The following is an 18571-nucleotide window of genomic DNA, read 5'->3' as shown; positions in this document are numbered from 1 at the left end:
AGGGTCACAGTGCAGCATGGGGGAATAATGCTTGTAAGAGTGTATGAAAAGGTAGATTTATATTGTATATAAACAGGTGTTGCAGAGTATTTAGGGAACATTGCAGCATTAGGATGAAAATCCTATTATCTTTGCAATAGAAGCATGAGGTGCTTTGCTCTACTGCCACATGACAGGTCTAATTATAAACTGGCATCCTGGAAATAAACTCATACAAAATTCTTCTGTAAGGTGTCCAGAAAACCATGGGTCAAATTCTGCCCCCAAACACATGGGAGCTGCTCCCACTGAAATCAACAGTTGCTTCATTTACACAGGGAAGGGAAACCGATGTATCGTCCCTGATCTTGCAATCAGATCTGCACGGGCAAAGCCCCACCCCCCACACAGAGACCCAGCATATTGGTCTATGCCTGCAGAGCTAATTGCAAAACCAGGACTTTAGTAATTCTAGTAAAGTAGGAGTGGCTAGTAAATGGCTTGGCGTGAATGTACTTGGATTGAGAAGTTAAGAGGTTCAATATAGTTGTGCCTGATAATGGCTCTATTATAAATCCTTATTTTCAGGGATTTATAATAGTATGATAAGAATTCCTTCAAGGTTGACCATTGACCCAGTGGGCTACATTTTCAGAGGGGAAAGGTTTGGTTGAGCATGCCAAAAATGCACATGAAAACACACTTAGATGAGTGTAGCATTAGTACAACTGTACATACTAGCTGATCAACTATTGTAACTAGTCACTGATGCATGCATTTACCCAACCTTCACATGGCAACATGGCTGAACAAGTACAAGGACCATTTTTTTTTTTTTTTTTTTTTTTTTGTGCAGGACAGCCTTTACTCTCCATTTTTTAAAAGTTGGCCCAGAAAGTTTCAGGCCAAAATTGTATTTTATTTCAAAGTTACAAGAAAAGGTTCAGCTCTTTTTGAGTTAGACAAAAGATTAAAGAACTCTGCAGTAAACAAACAGATAAGCCCAAGCTGTAGAACTTGTATCTAAATCAAATTTACCAAGAGTACCCTCCTCAAAGTGTAAGTATGTTCAGATCCAAGGTTTTGCTATTGACCCAGCTATTAAAACTACAAAACCAAATATACGTCACTTTCATGCCACCTTGAGTGCTGAGAGTTTGGAAGGCTAAAATGATAGACAACATGAGAGCTGGTGCCAGTTCTCTAATGATGACTAATCGCTATCTTGTTTGCCATTTTGGTAGTTTATTTTACTCGCAAATGCAGTGGGTACAATGCAAGGTTTTCAGAGCTCTGAGCACTGCATATACCCAGGGCAAAATGTTAAGAAGCTTTTCTGTCTTGAAAACCACTCCTACATTAGACATAATTGAAAAGGCAATAGTCACTGCCCTGGATAATTGCTGTAACCTTGGTTTCTCCCTATACTTGCAGTTTGAGATACTGTGGTATCACAGTCTTTGCAGAGGGCAAATGTGGAGTTCCAATCTATAGGTAGATCCATGAATGAATGGAATCCACTGTATTTATCAGGTTACAAAATATCATGGCCACAAACTCATTGCACCCTCCTCCTCTACTGGGGCAAACTGCCACATATTGTTGCTTCTACTCATTCGGACAAGGAAAATAACACAAAGTAAACTTATCTTTAATGTGAACCATTCCTGCTTGTGGCAGGGCAGCAGCCAAATGGTGTGGATGTGGTTGGAACCAAAGTTCAGTGCTTATATTTAGTGGAGGCAGAAGGACTGAGGGTTGACAGTGACCACTAACTGACCTGAAGTGAACCACGCATTCCAAAATTGATGATTCAGACTTTTCTTCCAGCTTCGGTCTGGCTTCTCTAGAGAGACACTGTCTGTCCAAGTCTATGTGTGTGGTGTGATACTGTGAACTACTGTTCAGGGCACAGTGGACACCACTGAACTGATTTCACTTGAGAGCCTGAGACTGAACATGAATGGAAGTTTCAGGGAGCAGGGAATAGGAGGTGAAACAGATACTGCAAAGCAAGTGTTACCAAATACCCTTGAGTATCTGAAGCAATAGTGCTAAAATCTGTTCCACTGGCTCATGTCCTAGGCAAGGATAAAGAGAGCCACAAAGTTTCTGATGAGGGATGAGGAAACTAGTTTGTACAAAAATTCAGAAGACTTCCTCACTCTCCCTACCCTAAGCCTTTGTCCAGTGCATAAATCAAATCCTTTTAGCACAAAATCCCACTGACTTTTCCTGATGGCTACATTTAAAAGCTTCTAGGTTATTCCTGAAAATGTTTATTTGAGTTACAAATGTCATCCAGCAAAAGTGAACAACATTTAAGAATGTATATTACTGTGACCTGATACATCCCGACAACGTATTTATACCACACCACGAGAAGTGCAGCAACAGATACAACTCTAATAAGAGTTCAATGAGATGATGTCAGGGCACTGAAACGGTTAACATACCTGCCTTTATATACTAAAAACAGGAAAGCCCTCCATGCCAGTAACACTGGCTGCAAGATCCTTCCTAGTCAGAGCTCTGTCCATTTCAAATACAGAGTCTCTTACATCAGTGAAGTAACTTGGCAGAAGTGGCACAATAGTGGAGCATGCCCTTTTGTTCTCTCTCGCTCAGTCCTCCTCTGTCAGGGCTGCACACTCCCTCCTCTCTGGGTTTAGACGGTGTTTTGTGTAACAAGTCTTTTTATTGCAATTCGAACAAAAGGGTCTTTTTCTCACACTTTGGCAATACCTGCATAGCTTGTCATGGCAATAAAAGTCTCACTGAAGTGACTAAACCACACGCTTTTGCCATGAGTGGTTTTTGTTTCTGATAGACACTAGCGCCCTCTTGTGCTTCAAATGGGCAATGCCAGTTACTTGTTCCTAACTATGTTTATAGGATCCTAGGAGGAAAACCAGCTTTGCATTTCAAAGATCAGCATGGTAGATGGGTGGGACTGCAGGACACTGTTTTGATAGCACAGTGAGGAGGCAACAGATCATCAGTCAGGGTATAGCCTCAGGATTTTCCCTTGTTCCAGAGGAGCATTAAAATCTTGCTGCTGTAGTTGAAGCTGGTCAAAAAATACCTTTTTAATTTAAAGTTCACTTGTGTCAAAATTTCTCAACTGAATGTTGGGTTTGTTTTATGAAAAAAAATGTAACTAAACAATTCAACTTTCAAAAACTGAAAGTGTTTACTAAAAAGTTTGCAGTTCCCAGTTTGTCATTGAAAATGATTTTTTTCCATAAAAGATTTTCATTAAAACCATGTTTTTTTGACACACACATTAAAAATTGACCAGATGGAGCTTCAGTGATGTGTGGGTCTGCAGTTATACCTCGGGGAATACTGCTATGTTGTTTTCAACTGTATTGCTTTTCACTAACTCCTGGCCTCACAGCAGAATTAGGGTGACCAGATGTCCCGATTTTATAGGGACTGCCCCGATTTTGGGGTCTTTTTCTTATATAGACTCATCCCCCACCCCCGTCCCGATTTGTCACACTTGCTGTCTGGTCACCTTAGAGCACGAAGACCCTTACACCAAAAGTCTCATGTTCCCCTGAACGTGACTTACCTCACGCAGGTGAATATTTCTTCACCTGTCGCTTCATTGGAATTGAGGTGTGGAGGAATTGCTTCTGCACTCAAAGGCCTCTTGTGCAGTGCTGCCAAGCGCCCTCACCTTGAAAAGTCTCTAGATGGTGCAAAAAAAAGGTTTTGAGTTAAGTGCTGGGAGTGGTGGTGAGAGCTTGTGGAAGCATTATAGGTACTGCATGGCTGAGGGTTGGGCAAGAGGTTGTGTAGAAGACAGGGTTATGGGTGACAAGGGGGTAGTGTCAAGAGCTCTATAAATGCCAGAAAAGTGGTGCTGGGTACCTGGGAGAAGCAGGGTGCTGGGGGATGAAGGGAGCACTGGGGGATGGGTGTCTAGAGGGAGGCAAGGGGCTGATAGATGCTCGGTGTCCAGGGAGATGCAGGGGCTTGGATTGTGGGTGTCTGGAGGAGGCAGGAGGTGGGTGCTCCTGGTTCACTCTCACCCGTCACCTCCTCCCACTGCATGGCAAACTGGGATTAGCAAGGAAGCTGAATGCTGGGGAACTGCATACACAGCAGGCTGCAACAGGAGCCAGGGAACTGCATGTGAACAGGCTGTGACTAGTGGATGTCACAACCAGGTTCAGGTCTATGCATAACGTGTGAGGAAGCAGCAGAGACTGGGCAGAGTGCTGTCACAGAGGAGCCCCAAGGAGACACCCCATTTACTGATCCTGGCCTGGAAACCTGCAAGCTCCTATTTGCTTTTAGAACTACACCTGAGGAGTCCCTACCCTCTATTGGGCTGTCCTCCTCCAGGATCCACATAGGCACTACTATTGTTTTACCTTAAATTGCTACTGTACCTCAGATATTTGCAACATTCCTTTTTCTGCCAGCCATAGTAAAATACTTCTTCACTTACCCACAGGTCTGAGTGGAATGCTCTAAGGCTATGGCCTAGCCTCTGAAGCACTTCTTGTGTTTACCTCAAAGTCATGGTACACTTTGTACGCTATTAGTACCTTAGAGGTTTGGTGCATCTATATAATAAGATTCCAGGATTGTCACTCTGAAGTCTAGAATGTCTGTTGAGTTAGCATGAAGCAGAGGAAACTGCTCCAGGCATAGCTGAGAGCTCTTTGTTCAGAACATCATCAGGTTCTATCATCACTGGGATTCACAGTGTTACCATCCAATTTTTAAGTTCTCAGCCTACACCTATGCGACAGCGAGCTATGTAGCTATGCCATGCGGAAAGTCTTAGACCACTGTGATATCAGAAGTAACTCAACCAATCACCGCCCTTACTGCTACAGCTAATTTGCATGGAAGTTTGTATGAGCAAGACTGCACAAATGGTGGATTACTTGGCCGAACTACCAGTTCTTCAAAACCACCCACAATGTAACCAGCATACTCAATCCCAAATGTACATAGCCCCTCCCCACTGCGCACACAGCTCTCCCAGCACAACACAACCCACACACAAATCAACACAACAATAACCACAAACATCTGAAGCCTAGAATAGCTGTTGAGTCACTGTGAAGTGATAGCAACAGATACAAGCATAGTTGAAAAGTTATTTTAGTTGAGAGTATCATGGGGTTCAATCACCACGGGGATTCAGAGTCTGTTATAATGCAATTTCTCAGCCAATTTTGGCTTAAAAAAAAAAAAACTAAAAAACTAAAGCCACAGTTATTAATTCTGTCCATGCAACATCACGGGCTTTCAGCAACTAGTCATTACAATACTTCCCTACTTCACAGGGAAGTACTGTATATCTTGTGAGGATATATTTATTAAATGTTTGCAAGATGCTCAGATCCTACAGTGATGAATCCCATAGAAAAGTCTACCTCTTCAAAGAAATGGACAAACAACTAATACTGACAACTTCACACTGCGGAAGGTCAACAACACTTATTGGCCAATGCACCACAGCAAACAAATACAACACTATGGTCTGGCAGATGGAAGAAAATTGGAGATGGCAGAGGCCTTTTGAGAAGTTTAATGTGGAACTAGAGAATCCCAATATGGAAAAAAATCATTTTGGGAAAACTCAGTTTGGAACTAAGAAAAGAGAAAGGAAATAAAATATTTCTGGGGGTAAAGAGAAAAACCTGGGGAGGAAACAATAAAATAAGTACAGTAGATATTACAGAAAGATGAGACTTTAAAAAAAATCTCAATCATGAGATTAGGGATGTTACTGTACAAGAAGTGGTCAGAGGGAAACCAAAAATATAAAGAAATACAGCAGGTTAACTCATTGGGTGCGCAGAAGTTAGCAGGAAATTAATTTGCCAGAGAACCTACAGCAAACCACTCAAAAAGCGGGAAATTTGAGCAGCCACTAAGCTATTGGCACCTCTTCAAATGACTTATTTTTGTCCTCAGAGAGCATGCAAATTTTGTAATTAAAAAAAATGAAATGCAATTCATGCTCTGAGGAAAGAGACAGGTTCCTTACACATGGCAGCTACTACACCAGCACCCAGATGCTACAGGAAAGACGGTTCTTTAGAAATGCTCTGAGTTCGATTCGGGTGGCAGCTGATATCAGGATGGGGAGATGGTCCTCACACCACTGGGAATCTTCCGCAAGCTCTGGTTCCTGGAGCAGCAACTATCATATCCACAATCATCTAGAACCAAACACCTCGCTCTTGTAGAGTCTAAATTTGTACATTTAGGCCCCAATTCAATACCCATCAATCTTTCTACTGATTTTAACCAGAGAGTTAGACTGGATCCTGAAAACAAGACATAGATGGATTTGGAAACACTGCCACTGTAAAAAAGCTTATTCTCTTTCTGCCAGTCCCCACTGATAAAAACAGTTACTTTAATGATTTGACTAATGAGTTTTAACTTGTGTGGGCTCTGGTTTAATACATACAGTGCAGAAATCCTCATCAGCAAGTCAAAAAACTTCCTCAACCCAAATGCCTCTGGAAAGAACGTTATTTACATCTACACCGTGAATAGTACTGTGAATCCATTCAAGTCTGTTTTTCTATCCATCCTTTATTACAAGTGTACATATATTTATATATATTTAAATTTTTAAAAACAAAGATTCCTTTCATGGAAAGGAGAAACTTTTGCCATTAAAATAGAGTGACTTATACCATGAGTATATTACAGCTGTACAAACATCGGCAGCTGGTTTCATAACATCATAGATAAAATGCTTATTTTTACCCCCTACCACAACTAATCCAAAAACAAATAATAAAGTAGAACTTCTAGACTCAAAGATAACAAAGTACATTACTAGTCAAAACAGTAGTGTCACATGAATACAAAAAGATTGCATAATAGATATTCACAGTGTTTGTAAGATATAGAGCGAGTCACTCTCAATCTACACAGAAAACGGGTCTATTCTGCCTTTCATATGCATACATCAGTATCAATATGAGCTGCATGTACCAACAGGATAAGACTGCCCAAAGTTTGGAGAGTTTTCTCTCTGCACCAACTACAAATAAATAAATATATACATATATTTACACAAAATCAGCAATTGCATGCAATGGATACACATGCAAGAACTACTTTAACTTTTAGGCATTGGTGTTCCACCTCGTTTGTAAATCAGTCACAAACTTAGCACTTTACAATTTTTAAATTATTGCTGCCACTATTTTAGAGAGTGAGTTTTCACATCACCTTGGAATTGTGGGTCTTTTTGTTTGTTTCTAACATGCACAAAAATCAGTGATAATAAAACTTAACTTCACTGTTTGGTGACAGTGATCAGACTGGCACTTTTTTTTTTTTTTTAAAGTAGTCAACACTTCAGACAGTCTATTAGAATATAGCAAATATCCAAATGTTAAAGGTAATTTATTTATAGAAAAGAGTGAGCGAGCATGCAGCACATAAAATTTTTCCCCAAAGAACTTCTAGAAAAAAATACCTTGCTGGATTTTTACCCTCCACCTCCCCAAAATGAAAATAATTGAAAGTGAGAGTCTTAACAATAGAAGATTTCCTGGAAGAACTGTATTAGAATGGGTGAGTGATTGAGTGAATTTAGCATTCAAGTGACAGCACTGTAGGCTGAAGTCCTCTCTTTAGATAGAATAGACCTACAGCATGGACAGCAAAAGCAGCCCCAGACCCGCACCAGCATTTCTCAACTCTGAGGTGGTCCCTCCAAGTTAAGGAGTGAAAAGGTAAGTTCAGTCTCCATGGATTGAGGTCACTTGTCGGCATGATCCTGGACTAAACCCACTTTCCCCAACTCGGCTGGATTTGACAGGTAATGTACGAGTTAAAAGCTCTATAGCTGTCTAGACTCAAGTAAAAATAATGAAGTATGATGTAGAGGGGTTTTGCACTTTGCTTTGGATAGTCAAAGTAAACTGATTAACTCAGCATAATACAAATCATTCTAAAGCATTACAAAGTAATAATAGCAATACCAGTGGAATAAAACATGGTTATAGGTGACTGATAGGCGGAGACACACTATCAAAAATACATATTGGGGTCAGTACTGCATCTCTTCGACTCAAAAAATGTCTTCAATGACACTACATTAGTGGGTGCAGGATCTGGCCCATGGACACAGTGCTGAGAATGGGGAAATCTCAAATGGTCAAGTTCTACAGTTCTTGAGTTCAACAAGACTCCCAATGACTTCATAGGGAGTTTTGCTCCATCAAGGACTGACCCAAGGTATGGAGTTCCAGAGTTACCAGTAAACCATGAAGATTCCCATACATATAGCAAGTACAACTCTTTTATTCATGCACTCAAGCAGCCACAAGCTCAAATACGTTCTAAACATTTTCTGACCAAAAATAGAGAAAAAAAATTGTTTTTTAAAAAAAGTTTCTTGATAATGAAAATACGTTGAGTCAGAGAGAATGACATATTGAGAGCATGCTACATAGCTGCTTTTGTGCATCTTAAGTTTAAGACCACTTCCTTGTCAGGATAACAAAGGATGACTGAAAAAAGAAGACAACACCAACAATCCTTACCTCATGTATAGTAAGTTAAATGTCATCTAACGCAACAGGATAACTGACATTTTCAACAGAGCAATGTTTGATGCAGCTGCTGTTGTGAGATATAGCTATCTGTATGGAAATCTTGTACCATAACTGAGATCATGGGGTTTCTGGCTTGGTTATTTTAATAGTTCATTTGCAATGCAACTGTCCAACTGACTGCTGCCTAAGATGGTAATACAATGCAGTTTTCCATTTGTGCTGGGTTCACAGTGAGCATCTTCCCCTTAAAAGGCCCAACAAACTGACTTTCAAAACTGCAATGACAATTTTAACTGTGGTCTGACTGCAGCTTACATGCATTCTACTATTTTCAACTCTTTAGTGCAGCAAGATTGATACTGCAAGAGGACATTTTGCATTCATTGTGCTTTATTTTCTAAAATAATTATTCTTTGCTGAGGGGGATGCATGGAACATTGATTCGTTACATCATTTCTCTCCATTCGCCACGATGCAAACTGGCCACTGGGTTATGGGTGGTTGTGTCATTCCCCTCCCCTCCCCTCCCCCCCCCCCCCCCCCCCCCAAGTACTGCAGGTGGGAAAAAAGGGGAAAACAACATAGCATCATTTTTGTGAATGAAGGCAGAAAGCATCTCATCTCCAGACCTAATATGAGCACTTTTTATCGTATAGTACCAGCACACGTATCTTTACACAGAACACTGGCACAGCTCCATAGCACTCAAAAAAAAACAAACCCACACACCACTACCTTTGATTCAGAAACAACCACAAATATATATCATCAGGTGCCTTACAGTCACATCCTTCACCAGCTGAATGCCCCAATCAAAACCAAAACTGGGCATCATCCCTAATAACTACTCTAGTCATCCCCTGAAATCTATTTTCTCCATGTTCGACCTCCAAAACTCAGAGGGTGAATTCATATGGAATGGAGTTGTTTTTTAAAAAGTGCTGATTCAAGTAGAAGCCATCATCCTTGAACAACTTCTCCAGTCATACTTCTTTCCTGAAAAGCCTATCAATTAGCACTTTTGTCATGACTTCCTCAAAATCCAAACTGCTGGAAGTAGTTGAGTCATCCTGTTATTTTCCAAACAATAACGAGGATGAAGACTGTATCTAGGGATCAATAGTGGAGGTTTGTGGCAATAGTTAGTGGCCAGTGGTTCCCACTTCGTTGCTCTAAAATGCAGTTTAAAAAAACAGCAGTACAATTGCTGGTATGTTTTTGGTTTGGTGGGGGAGGGAACCTAGAAACAAACCCACAATGGGGCAGATCCTGCTCCTAGTGAAGCCAACAGTGAAGCTTCCATTGATTTCAAAGGGAGCAGGACAGGTATAGATATTACAGAGCTGCAGAAGGTCCATCCCCATTGCTGGTAGGCTGAGATATGTTCTAGGAGAAAACTGACAGTTGACAGCAGGTACCTCAGTAGAGTGAATTCAAGGGGACCAACACACTGGATTAGTGTAACATTATGGGCACAAAAGGTCAGGAAGTAGGTGGCTTTAAAAAAAAAAAATCAATGTGGAATCTGTAGTTGCTTTCAGGTAAGTCAATTCAGATGTGCTCTCTGTGCTATTAGCTTATTAGGTGTTTTGGGCCAACTGCCCACTGGTATTTTAAATAAAAAAATTGTCTATTCTATTGGGGCAGTCCACTTTAACTGTGCGCTGGGTAGAGGACAGATATTCCATTGCCAGTATTTTTCTTTTTAATTAAAGTGCTGCCCTGTAATAAACTTGCACTTTTGTCAGGATTGTTGGGTTGTGACACTACTTATACATCCCTTAATAGGGTACAAAAGTCATTTACCAATCACCTCCGAGATCAAAAGCAATGTATCATGCATTGATGAGGTATATATAGTAGCTTTTATTTCCCTAATGAGCCGTCTCCTTGGTTAGGACCTTGCCAACTTGGCTACACCACAAACTCCTCCGGCAGCTGGTCTTCTCCCAAGAGATCCAGAGACAGGCAGTTCATGGATCTCTTTCCATAGAGGGCGGACTTGGTTTTGCAGTCTGCTGTTGAATAAACGCAGCCGTAGTTGGCCAGCTTATCCTCCAGTGCACAACCAAATGTGTAGCTGTGGGAGGTGTCCGAAGATAATGTGGAGCTTAGCGGTGGATGCCGATGCTTGTAAAGACGGATGTCATCCAAACTCTGGCTGTGCTGGTCTGCGCAGCTCCTGTCTTTAGGCTGTCTCACCTGCTGGTTCAGTAAGAGACAGATGAGGAAATGACTATGAGCTGAAGAACAGCACGTACATAGCCGAAGGATGCTGGTTCCTAATGCTTATCGGAATTTTCTTAAACTGTTCCTGTTACCTCAAACCACCCCCATCAGCTTTCTGAAGGTCATTGTCTTAATGAAGAAGCTGTGAACCATAATGAAATTGTGAATTCACTTAATTGCCCTTTTATTTCATCCAGATTCTGATTTCTGTACACTGTGTCCCCAGTGTCAAGTACAATGAATGGAGCATCTGACAGGCATAAAGCGTGGCCAAAGTGACACTTCCTGGCAGAGCTGGGGTGGTCAGCCTCTGGCTGCATATGAAGAACAAGCACTAGAAAACATTGGGATGGGGTCCACTAAAAATTTATGAGCTAAAAGGAAGGTTCAAGAAAGCAACTGTGAAAACTGATGAGCTTTGTGCCTAATTTTAAACACAAATGCCAAGTACAACTAATCCACACGTTACGCAGAAATGGAAAAATTGGCGCAGTGAACCAGTAGTAGCATTTAAAGGCAGACTTCATTTGGCAAAAGCAATAGCAGCCTAGCCTTTACTGAGGAATTACCCACCAGCCCTGGCTCTTGATAGTTATTCTTTAAATTGGTTTTAAGATTAAATTCTAGAAATATAGCATTCAAACAAAAACACTTACCTTATCAATGCAGACATAAAACTTTGTCCACATATATCGATAGAAATGTTTATTATAAATATATATAATTTTCAGACACACTTTCAAAAGCACTCAACTCTTCTGCTATGCCAGGCTGACCACCCCAGCTCTGCTTTGAGAGAAGAGTTTGAACATAGAGTGATTTCAAAAATCCTACCAATAATACAGTTAATTCAGTTACACAGCCTTGTATATAAGAAAAAAGGCCCAAAGTCACAAATTGACTATTCGGTATATATGCTGGTAAAAGAGGCAGCCATCAGAAAGAAAAGATCTCTTGAAATGTGTTATCAAACCTATATTTAAATCAGAACTATTCTTATAAAAAACTGTTAAGGTGTCTGAATCTGGGGCCAAAATAGATTTAATATCATCAGTGGAAAGCACTGTTTAAGTGTGTGGTCAGAAACAGATTAATGTAAAAACAGCGTATCTTTGGGGGAGGGATAGCTCAGTGGTTTGAGCATTGGCCTGCTAAACCCAGGGTTGTGAGTTCAATCCTTGAGGGGGCCATTTAGGGATCTGGAGCAAAATCAGTACTTGGTCCTGCTAGTGAAGGCAGGGGGCTGGACTTGATAACCTCAAGGTCCCTTCCAGTTCTAGGAGATAAATTAAATTAATGGAGATATCCTATTTATTTAATTTACTCAACATGTCTGCTCCCTGTGTGTCTGAGTCACCTCTGTTCAACTCGACAGCAGAAATAAGTTTTTACTATGGTTTGTCCTGCAGAACCAACGATTTTGGAAGAATAAGTTGGTATCTATTCTAGTCTCATGCATCAATAAAAAAGACTGGTAAACTCCAACTGGAGATCATCACTGTTGACCATGTCCAGTAAGAGGCAGAAAGACCCCAGATTAATTTAAACGAGAGAGATCGAGGAAGTGTTTGCAGATGGAGGTGAGGGGAGGGAGAAAAAAAAAATAATCAGATTTTCTTAGCTGAGCAAGTTTGTTTTGGACTCAGAGGGAATAACTGGGAATCCCCATGATAGAATCATATTAAAAAAAAGTTTGTTTCTATTACTATAGCCACACTTTGAAATATAAAAAGGTTTAAAGAAGTTTTTAAATGTAAGAGGTTTTTCAGAGGGCATGACAGTATTGCTTAAGACACAGTACGTGCTTTTGCCATATATAGTTCCCTTTTCTCAGAGGCTTGGGGAAAAGAAAACAGACAGAAAAGTTCAACAAACAAGCAGCACAATGAAACAAACAGTAATAATTACAGACGGAGCAAAACCAGTCCCTCAGCTTTGAACCTCTTCCAACTTCAGGAGTGGAGAGGAAATTGAGTTTGCCTCTCAAATCCAAAATCACCCAAATGGTCTTGGCTCTGGGTTTGGACACAAAACTTGGAGTGGCTTATTTTCCATTTCCTTTTTGGAAGCCTAAATCTAAGGAGGACAGTTTGCAAGATTTCAGTCTCTCTCACTCCAAACCTTCTCATTATAATTTGCCTCCTCATCCCATCTCTAGTAGTAATTACTGGTCAGCTTCTGGTCTGACTTTTGCCTGTGTAAATCCAGAGTAGCCCCTCTGACTTGTTTTACAGCTGTGTAAAGAAGAGCAGAATTTAACCCAATATCCACAGTCAGATCCACCAGTCTGCTGTTTCCTCTTACCTGATGAAGAGATTCCACACTTTGGCCTCTCATTTTTATCAGTGTGACTTGTACCACAGAGAGAGGCTTCTGCTTAAGGGCTGCAGAGGAAGAGATTCAAGTTCAGATTATAGATTTGCACTGAAACATTTACAGTAGTTCATGTGAAAATAGGGTTACCATACGTCCGGCTTTTCCCGGACATGTCCGGCTTTTTGGTCGTCAAATCCCCATCCGGGGGGAAATTCCAAAAAGCCGGACTTGTCTGGGAAAATAGGGAGGGGTCGTGGGGCTTGGATCTGCACTGGGGCCGGAGCTGGAGCCGCTGCCGGAGCTGCTGGGGCCGGCGGTGCTCGGCCACTGGCCAGCGCCGCTCAGCTGGGGCCGGGGCCAGACGGGCCGGTGCCCCAGGGCCCGATCCGAGCTGGAGTCGCCGGGGCCAGAGCCGCTCGGCTGGGCCGGTGCCCGTGCCCCGGGGCCCGAGCCAAGCTGGAGCCACTGGGGCCGGGGCAGGCCGGAGCCGCTCAGCTGGAACCAGGGCCGGTGCCCCAGGGCCCGAGCCGAGCCGGGCTGGAACCACCGGGGCTGGTGCCCGTGTTCCGGGGCCTGAGCCAAGCTGGAGCCACCGGGGCCGGGGCTGGTGCGCTCCGCTGGAACCAGGGCCGGTGCCCCGGGGCCCAAGCTGAGCTGGAACCGCCGGGGCCGGCGCACTCGGCTGGAACTGGGGCTGGTACCCCAGGGCCCGAGCCGCTCGGCCAGGGGGCTGGACGGGGCTGCGCCTCCTCGCCCCCCCCCCCCCAGCTTACCTGCTGCCTGCCTCCCTGTTTTAGGCTGCCCGCGAACATTTGATTCGCAGGAAGCAGGGGAGGGGGAGGAGCAGGGGGCGGAGCGTTCAGGGGAGGGGGCAGAGTTGGGGCGGGGACTTTGGGAAAGGGGCGGAGTTGGGGTGGAGCCGGGGCCCCTTGGAGTGTCCTCTTTTTGTTAGTTTAAAAAATGGTAACCCTATGTGAAGAGGCAATTTACAATATATCTCCTCAGACTGTTACAATGTTCAGCGAGTCCCATACCACACACCTCCCTAGCTCATTTGAAAGACACTCACAGATGTCGTTTCAGTCACTAATACTCATGTGTCTTTCAACCTCAGGGCTGAGGCCAAAAGGCCCTACTTTCATATTCACATCAGTCTCGCCCTGCTTTAATGCTTGGAACGGGACATAGATTCATGGGTCAGAAGGGACCACTATGATCACTGGAGGCCTGCATAACAAGGGCCACAGAACCTCACCAAGCTCAACAACTTGTGATTGAACACGTCTGCCTTTCACAATGTACATCAGTTAATTCCTTCGCTGGAAAGGCTTACATATGTTTTCAAGTCACACAGAAGAGATGTTCATGAATCAATTTAAAAAAAATCTGAGATGGGTAAGGGAAAAACGGAGGCCATTACGGAGGACAGGGATGATGCTGCAGTATAATATAGCACATTTGCATTTCACCTCTATAGGACTTGGCTTCCAATCTGGTCTTAAGCCACAAAGAGAGAGAACTGAACTGTAACACAGAGAGCCAATTCCCAGCACGCCTACCTCGGAATCCCTTCCGGATGATTCTGTGCTTGCCACGCACATCTCCATGAAACTATACGCAACCTTGAGGAGAGCATGGAACGACTGCAGAAAACCACCTCACCTTGACAGCAAAGTGCATCTAAAGCAAGAGAACTGACAGACTCTCCTTCAGCTGCCTCCTCCAACTGGTTTCTCTCTACAGGCTCATCCACAGGCACCTCCTCAGGCTCATCCACTGCCAGCTCAACCTCTGGAAGAGAAAGAAGAGTAGTTAACGTCATGTCTCTGCCCTCCCAAGTCATTTGAAGTTTCATTACCTCCTCCTTTCCATTACAACAGCATAGGACCAGGGTTACTAAACACCACATGCCCCCCCCCCCACTTCCTTACCGTCATCCTGAGAGTCATCTTCAGCTCTCCCTTTGCCACCACTGTCAATGCCAGAGCTGCCATAGCTAACTGTCGAGCTGCATGATTTCTCCTTCCGATGAACCCGATCGATACCGAAGGGCTCATCCACTGACATTTCCACTGACATCCTGTGCCTCGAATCTGCCTCAATACCAGACGTGTGCGAGCTGCCGTGGCTCCCAGTTGACTGACGAGATAGTCTATTGTTCCTCCGGCTGCCCCCACTGCTTCCACTGCCGTGGGAGTGCTTATCCGAGGGGTCAAGGTCCATCTCCAGAGTGTCACTGATGTAGGATTCCCGATAACGCTTCTTCTCTATATGGGGGGACAGTGGGGAAAGGAACCAATTGGAGATAAAACAAATTAAATCCAAAGGGAGATCCTAAAATTCATTGATTCTCTTCACCATGACTCCTGCTCTAGAGAAAACCATTGTAAGGAAGGGGGAGTAGAAGCCTCAAGAGGGGCGACTGTCCTGTGTTTAAACATAGGACTGTGGTCTGTTGCGGTCTCAGCACGCTAATCAGTGAACGGCCCATAATCTGAAGGAAATGGGGAGGGTGGGCGCAATTGTAGGGGCACAAGGGAATTGTGTAGAAGTGGTAGGCGATGGATGGAGGCGTATGTGAGGCTATGCCCCCACTGGAAACATATCTTAATTGGGTCCCTCCCCACAAGTTTCTATAGTAGATCCTGAGGTCATTCAAACAGGAGCTAGCGAGATGCTTAGCTCTCTACTCCAAACAGACCATCCCCAGGGCCAATATTAAGCACAAACAAGGACCACATTTTCTTCTTTGCTTCAGCCCCTTTCCACCACTCTGGCAGAACAGAGGGGCTGAAAAGTTAACAGATCTCCTCAGCCAAAGATTTCCTCCCCTCCCCCCCATGTGCATCAGCTCCTACATCAATCCACAGATTAGATGGTGGGTCTACAACACTACTGTGGCACCTTGGCAAAGAGTCCCCCGATCTTCGCAAACAACTCTCACCTCAGACCTGACAAACTCATGGACACCAAACATGACTTGCAGGACAGTTATCCATAAAGAGTAACATCTAAAAGGTATCTACAGAAACTTACCTGTCAAGATTCATATTCATTGCAAGATGTCTGTATGGGTAATACTGAAGGAATTATGTATTTATACTGCATGTCTACTTTATGGACTGGGAGTGTAAAAAGTTAGTCACCAGGGGATATGTCTCGTGATGGCCCATTCAGGCAGGAGGGAGGTGTCACCCCACCCTGTTTAGCCAGTGATGCAATGCAAGGCTCAACTGACTGGCCTTGCTCCAAGACTTTCAATGGAAAGCCAATGGAGACAACTGCGAACAACTGAAACTCCTTCCTAGGAGTAAAGACAAAAACCTGTTTCTGCATAACAGAGAATATGGAAAGGCACTGTGGATCCATGCACTGAAGACACATCTTGAGGAACAGGGGTGTTCTCATTAAATACTGGATCCTGATTCCTGTGAAGCCAGCCAGCTCTGCAACTGACAAACTTTGGGGGAGGAAAACCTACTTTATTAGATAAGAAAGTTAACTATTAAGTGCAGACCCACGTTCACATTTTACGATTTTTTGTACTGCAAGTTATCATTTGTTTCCCTCACACTCTTGTTTCTAGTAAAATCTCTATCCTTTCAGCAGTGTCGGGGGCTGGGTATCAAAGGGGAACACTTCAAAGGGGCTCGGGGATTGGGGTGCATCTATTGTTAACTACGAATGGCTACGCAGGTGGTGTCGGAGAGAAGGCTTTGGATTCTTCGACCATGGGATGGTGTTCCAAGAAGAAGGAGTGCTAGGCAGAGACGGGCTCCACCTAACGAAGAGAGGGAAGAGCATCTTCGCCAGCAGGCTGGCTAACCTAGTGAGGAGGGCTTTAAACTAGGTTCACCGGGGGAAGGAGACCAAAGCCCTGAGGTAAGTGGGGAAATGGGATCCTGGGAGGAAGCACAAGCAGGAGAGCGCAACAGGGGAGGACTCCTGTCTCATGCTGAGAAAGAGGGACGATCGTTGAGTTATCTTAAGTGCCTATACACAAATGCAAGAAGCCTGGGAAACAAGCAGGGAGAACTGGAAGTCCTGGCACAGTCAGGGAACTATGATGTGATTGGAATAACAGAGACTTGGTGGGATAACTCACATGACTGGAGTACGGTCATGGATGGATATAAACTGTTCAGGAAGGACAGGCAGGGCAGAAAAGGTGGGGGAGTTGCGTTGTATGTAAGAGAGGAGTATGACTGCTCAGAGCTCCGGTATGATACTGCAGAAAAACCTGAGAGTCTCTGGATAAAGTTGAGAAGTGTGAGCAACAAGGGTGATGTCGTGGTTGGAGTCTGCTATAGACCACCAGACCAGGGGGATGAGGTGGACGAGGCTTTCTTCTGGCAACTAGCAGAAGTTGCTAGATCACAGGCCCTGGTTCTCATGGGAGACTTTAATCACCCTGATATCTGCTGGGAGAGCAATACAGCGGTGCACAGGCAATCCAGGAAATTTTTGGAAAGTGTAGGAGACAATTTCCTGGTGCAAGTGCTGGAGGAACCAACTAGGGGCAAAGCTTTTCTTGACCTGCTGCTCACAAACAGGGAAGAACTAGTAGGGGAAGCAAAAGTGGATGGGAACCTGGGAGGCAGTGACCATGAGATGGTCGAGTTCAGGATCCTGACACAAGGAAGAAAGGAGAGCAGCAGAATACGGACCCTGGACTTCAGAAAAGCAGACTTTGACTCCCTCAGGGAACAGATGGGCAGGATCCCCTGGGAGAATAACATGAAGGGCAAAGGGGTCCAGGAGAGCTGGCTGTATTTTAAAGAATCCTTATTGAGGTTGCAGGAACAAACCATCCCGATGTGTAGAAAGAATAGTAAATATGGCAGGCGACCAGCTTGGCTAAACAGTGAAATCCTTGCTGATCTTAAACGCAAAAAAGAGGCTTATAAGGAGTGGAAGATTGGACAAATGACCAGGGAGGAGTATAAAAATATTGCTCAGGCGTGCAGGAGTGAAATCAGGAAGGCCAAATCACACTTGGAGTTGCAGTTAGCAAGAGATGTTAAGAGTAACAAGAAGGGTTTCTTCAGGTATGTTAGCAACAAGAAGAAAATCAAGGAAAGTGTGGGCCCCTTACTGAATAAGGGAGGCAACCTAGTGACCGAGGATGTGGAAAAAGCTAATGTACTCAATGATTTTTTTGCCTCTGTCTTCACGCACAAGGTCAGCTCCCAGATTGCTGCACTGGGCAGTACAGCATGGGGAGAAGGTGACCAACCCTCTGTGGAGAAAGAAGTGGTTCGGGACTATTTAGAAAAACTGGACGTGCACAAGTCCATGGGGCCGGATGCGCTGCATCCGAGGGTGCTAAAGGAGTTGGCGGGTGAGATTGCAGAGCCATTAGCCATTATTTTTGAAAACTCATGGCGATCGGGGGAGGTCCCAGATGACTGGAAAAAGGCTAATGTAGTGCCCATCTTTAAAAAAGGGAAGAAGGAGGATCCGGGGAACTACAGGCCAGTCAGCCTCAC

At 43.9% G+C, this 18571-nt stretch overlaps 1 protein-coding gene across 4 annotated transcripts in view; it reads right to left on the bottom strand.

The window, feature by feature from the left end:
* Window positions 1-9095: 9095 nt before the first annotated feature.
* Window positions 9096-18571, bottom strand: part of FRMD1 (FERM domain containing 1) — a 73603-nt gene continuing 64127 nt past the window's right edge. For 3 of the 4 annotated variants that reach the window (XM_054024549.1, XM_054024548.1, XM_054024552.1), the window contains 4 exons: window positions 15014-15349; window positions 14745-14873; window positions 13071-13150; window positions 9096-10742 (listed from right to left, as the gene is read on the bottom strand). In XM_054024549.1, coding sequence (XP_053880524.1) covers window positions 10452-10742; window positions 13071-13150; window positions 14745-14873; window positions 15014-15349 — 836 coding nt within the window. In that variant the 3' untranslated portion in view covers window positions 9096-10451. The remainder of the gene's footprint in view (window positions 10743-13070; window positions 13151-14744; window positions 14874-15013; window positions 15350-18571) is intronic. The other variant, XM_054024550.1, reaches the window with a different exon arrangement.

The sequence above is a fragment of the Malaclemys terrapin genome, chromosome 3 (genome assembly GCF_027887155.1).
Source record: "Malaclemys terrapin pileata isolate rMalTer1 chromosome 3, rMalTer1.hap1, whole genome shotgun sequence".
In the NCBI taxonomy this organism is placed as follows: domain Eukaryota; kingdom Metazoa; phylum Chordata; order Testudines; family Emydidae; genus Malaclemys; species Malaclemys terrapin.
This window is presented reverse-complemented; position numbering and strand designations above follow the sequence as displayed.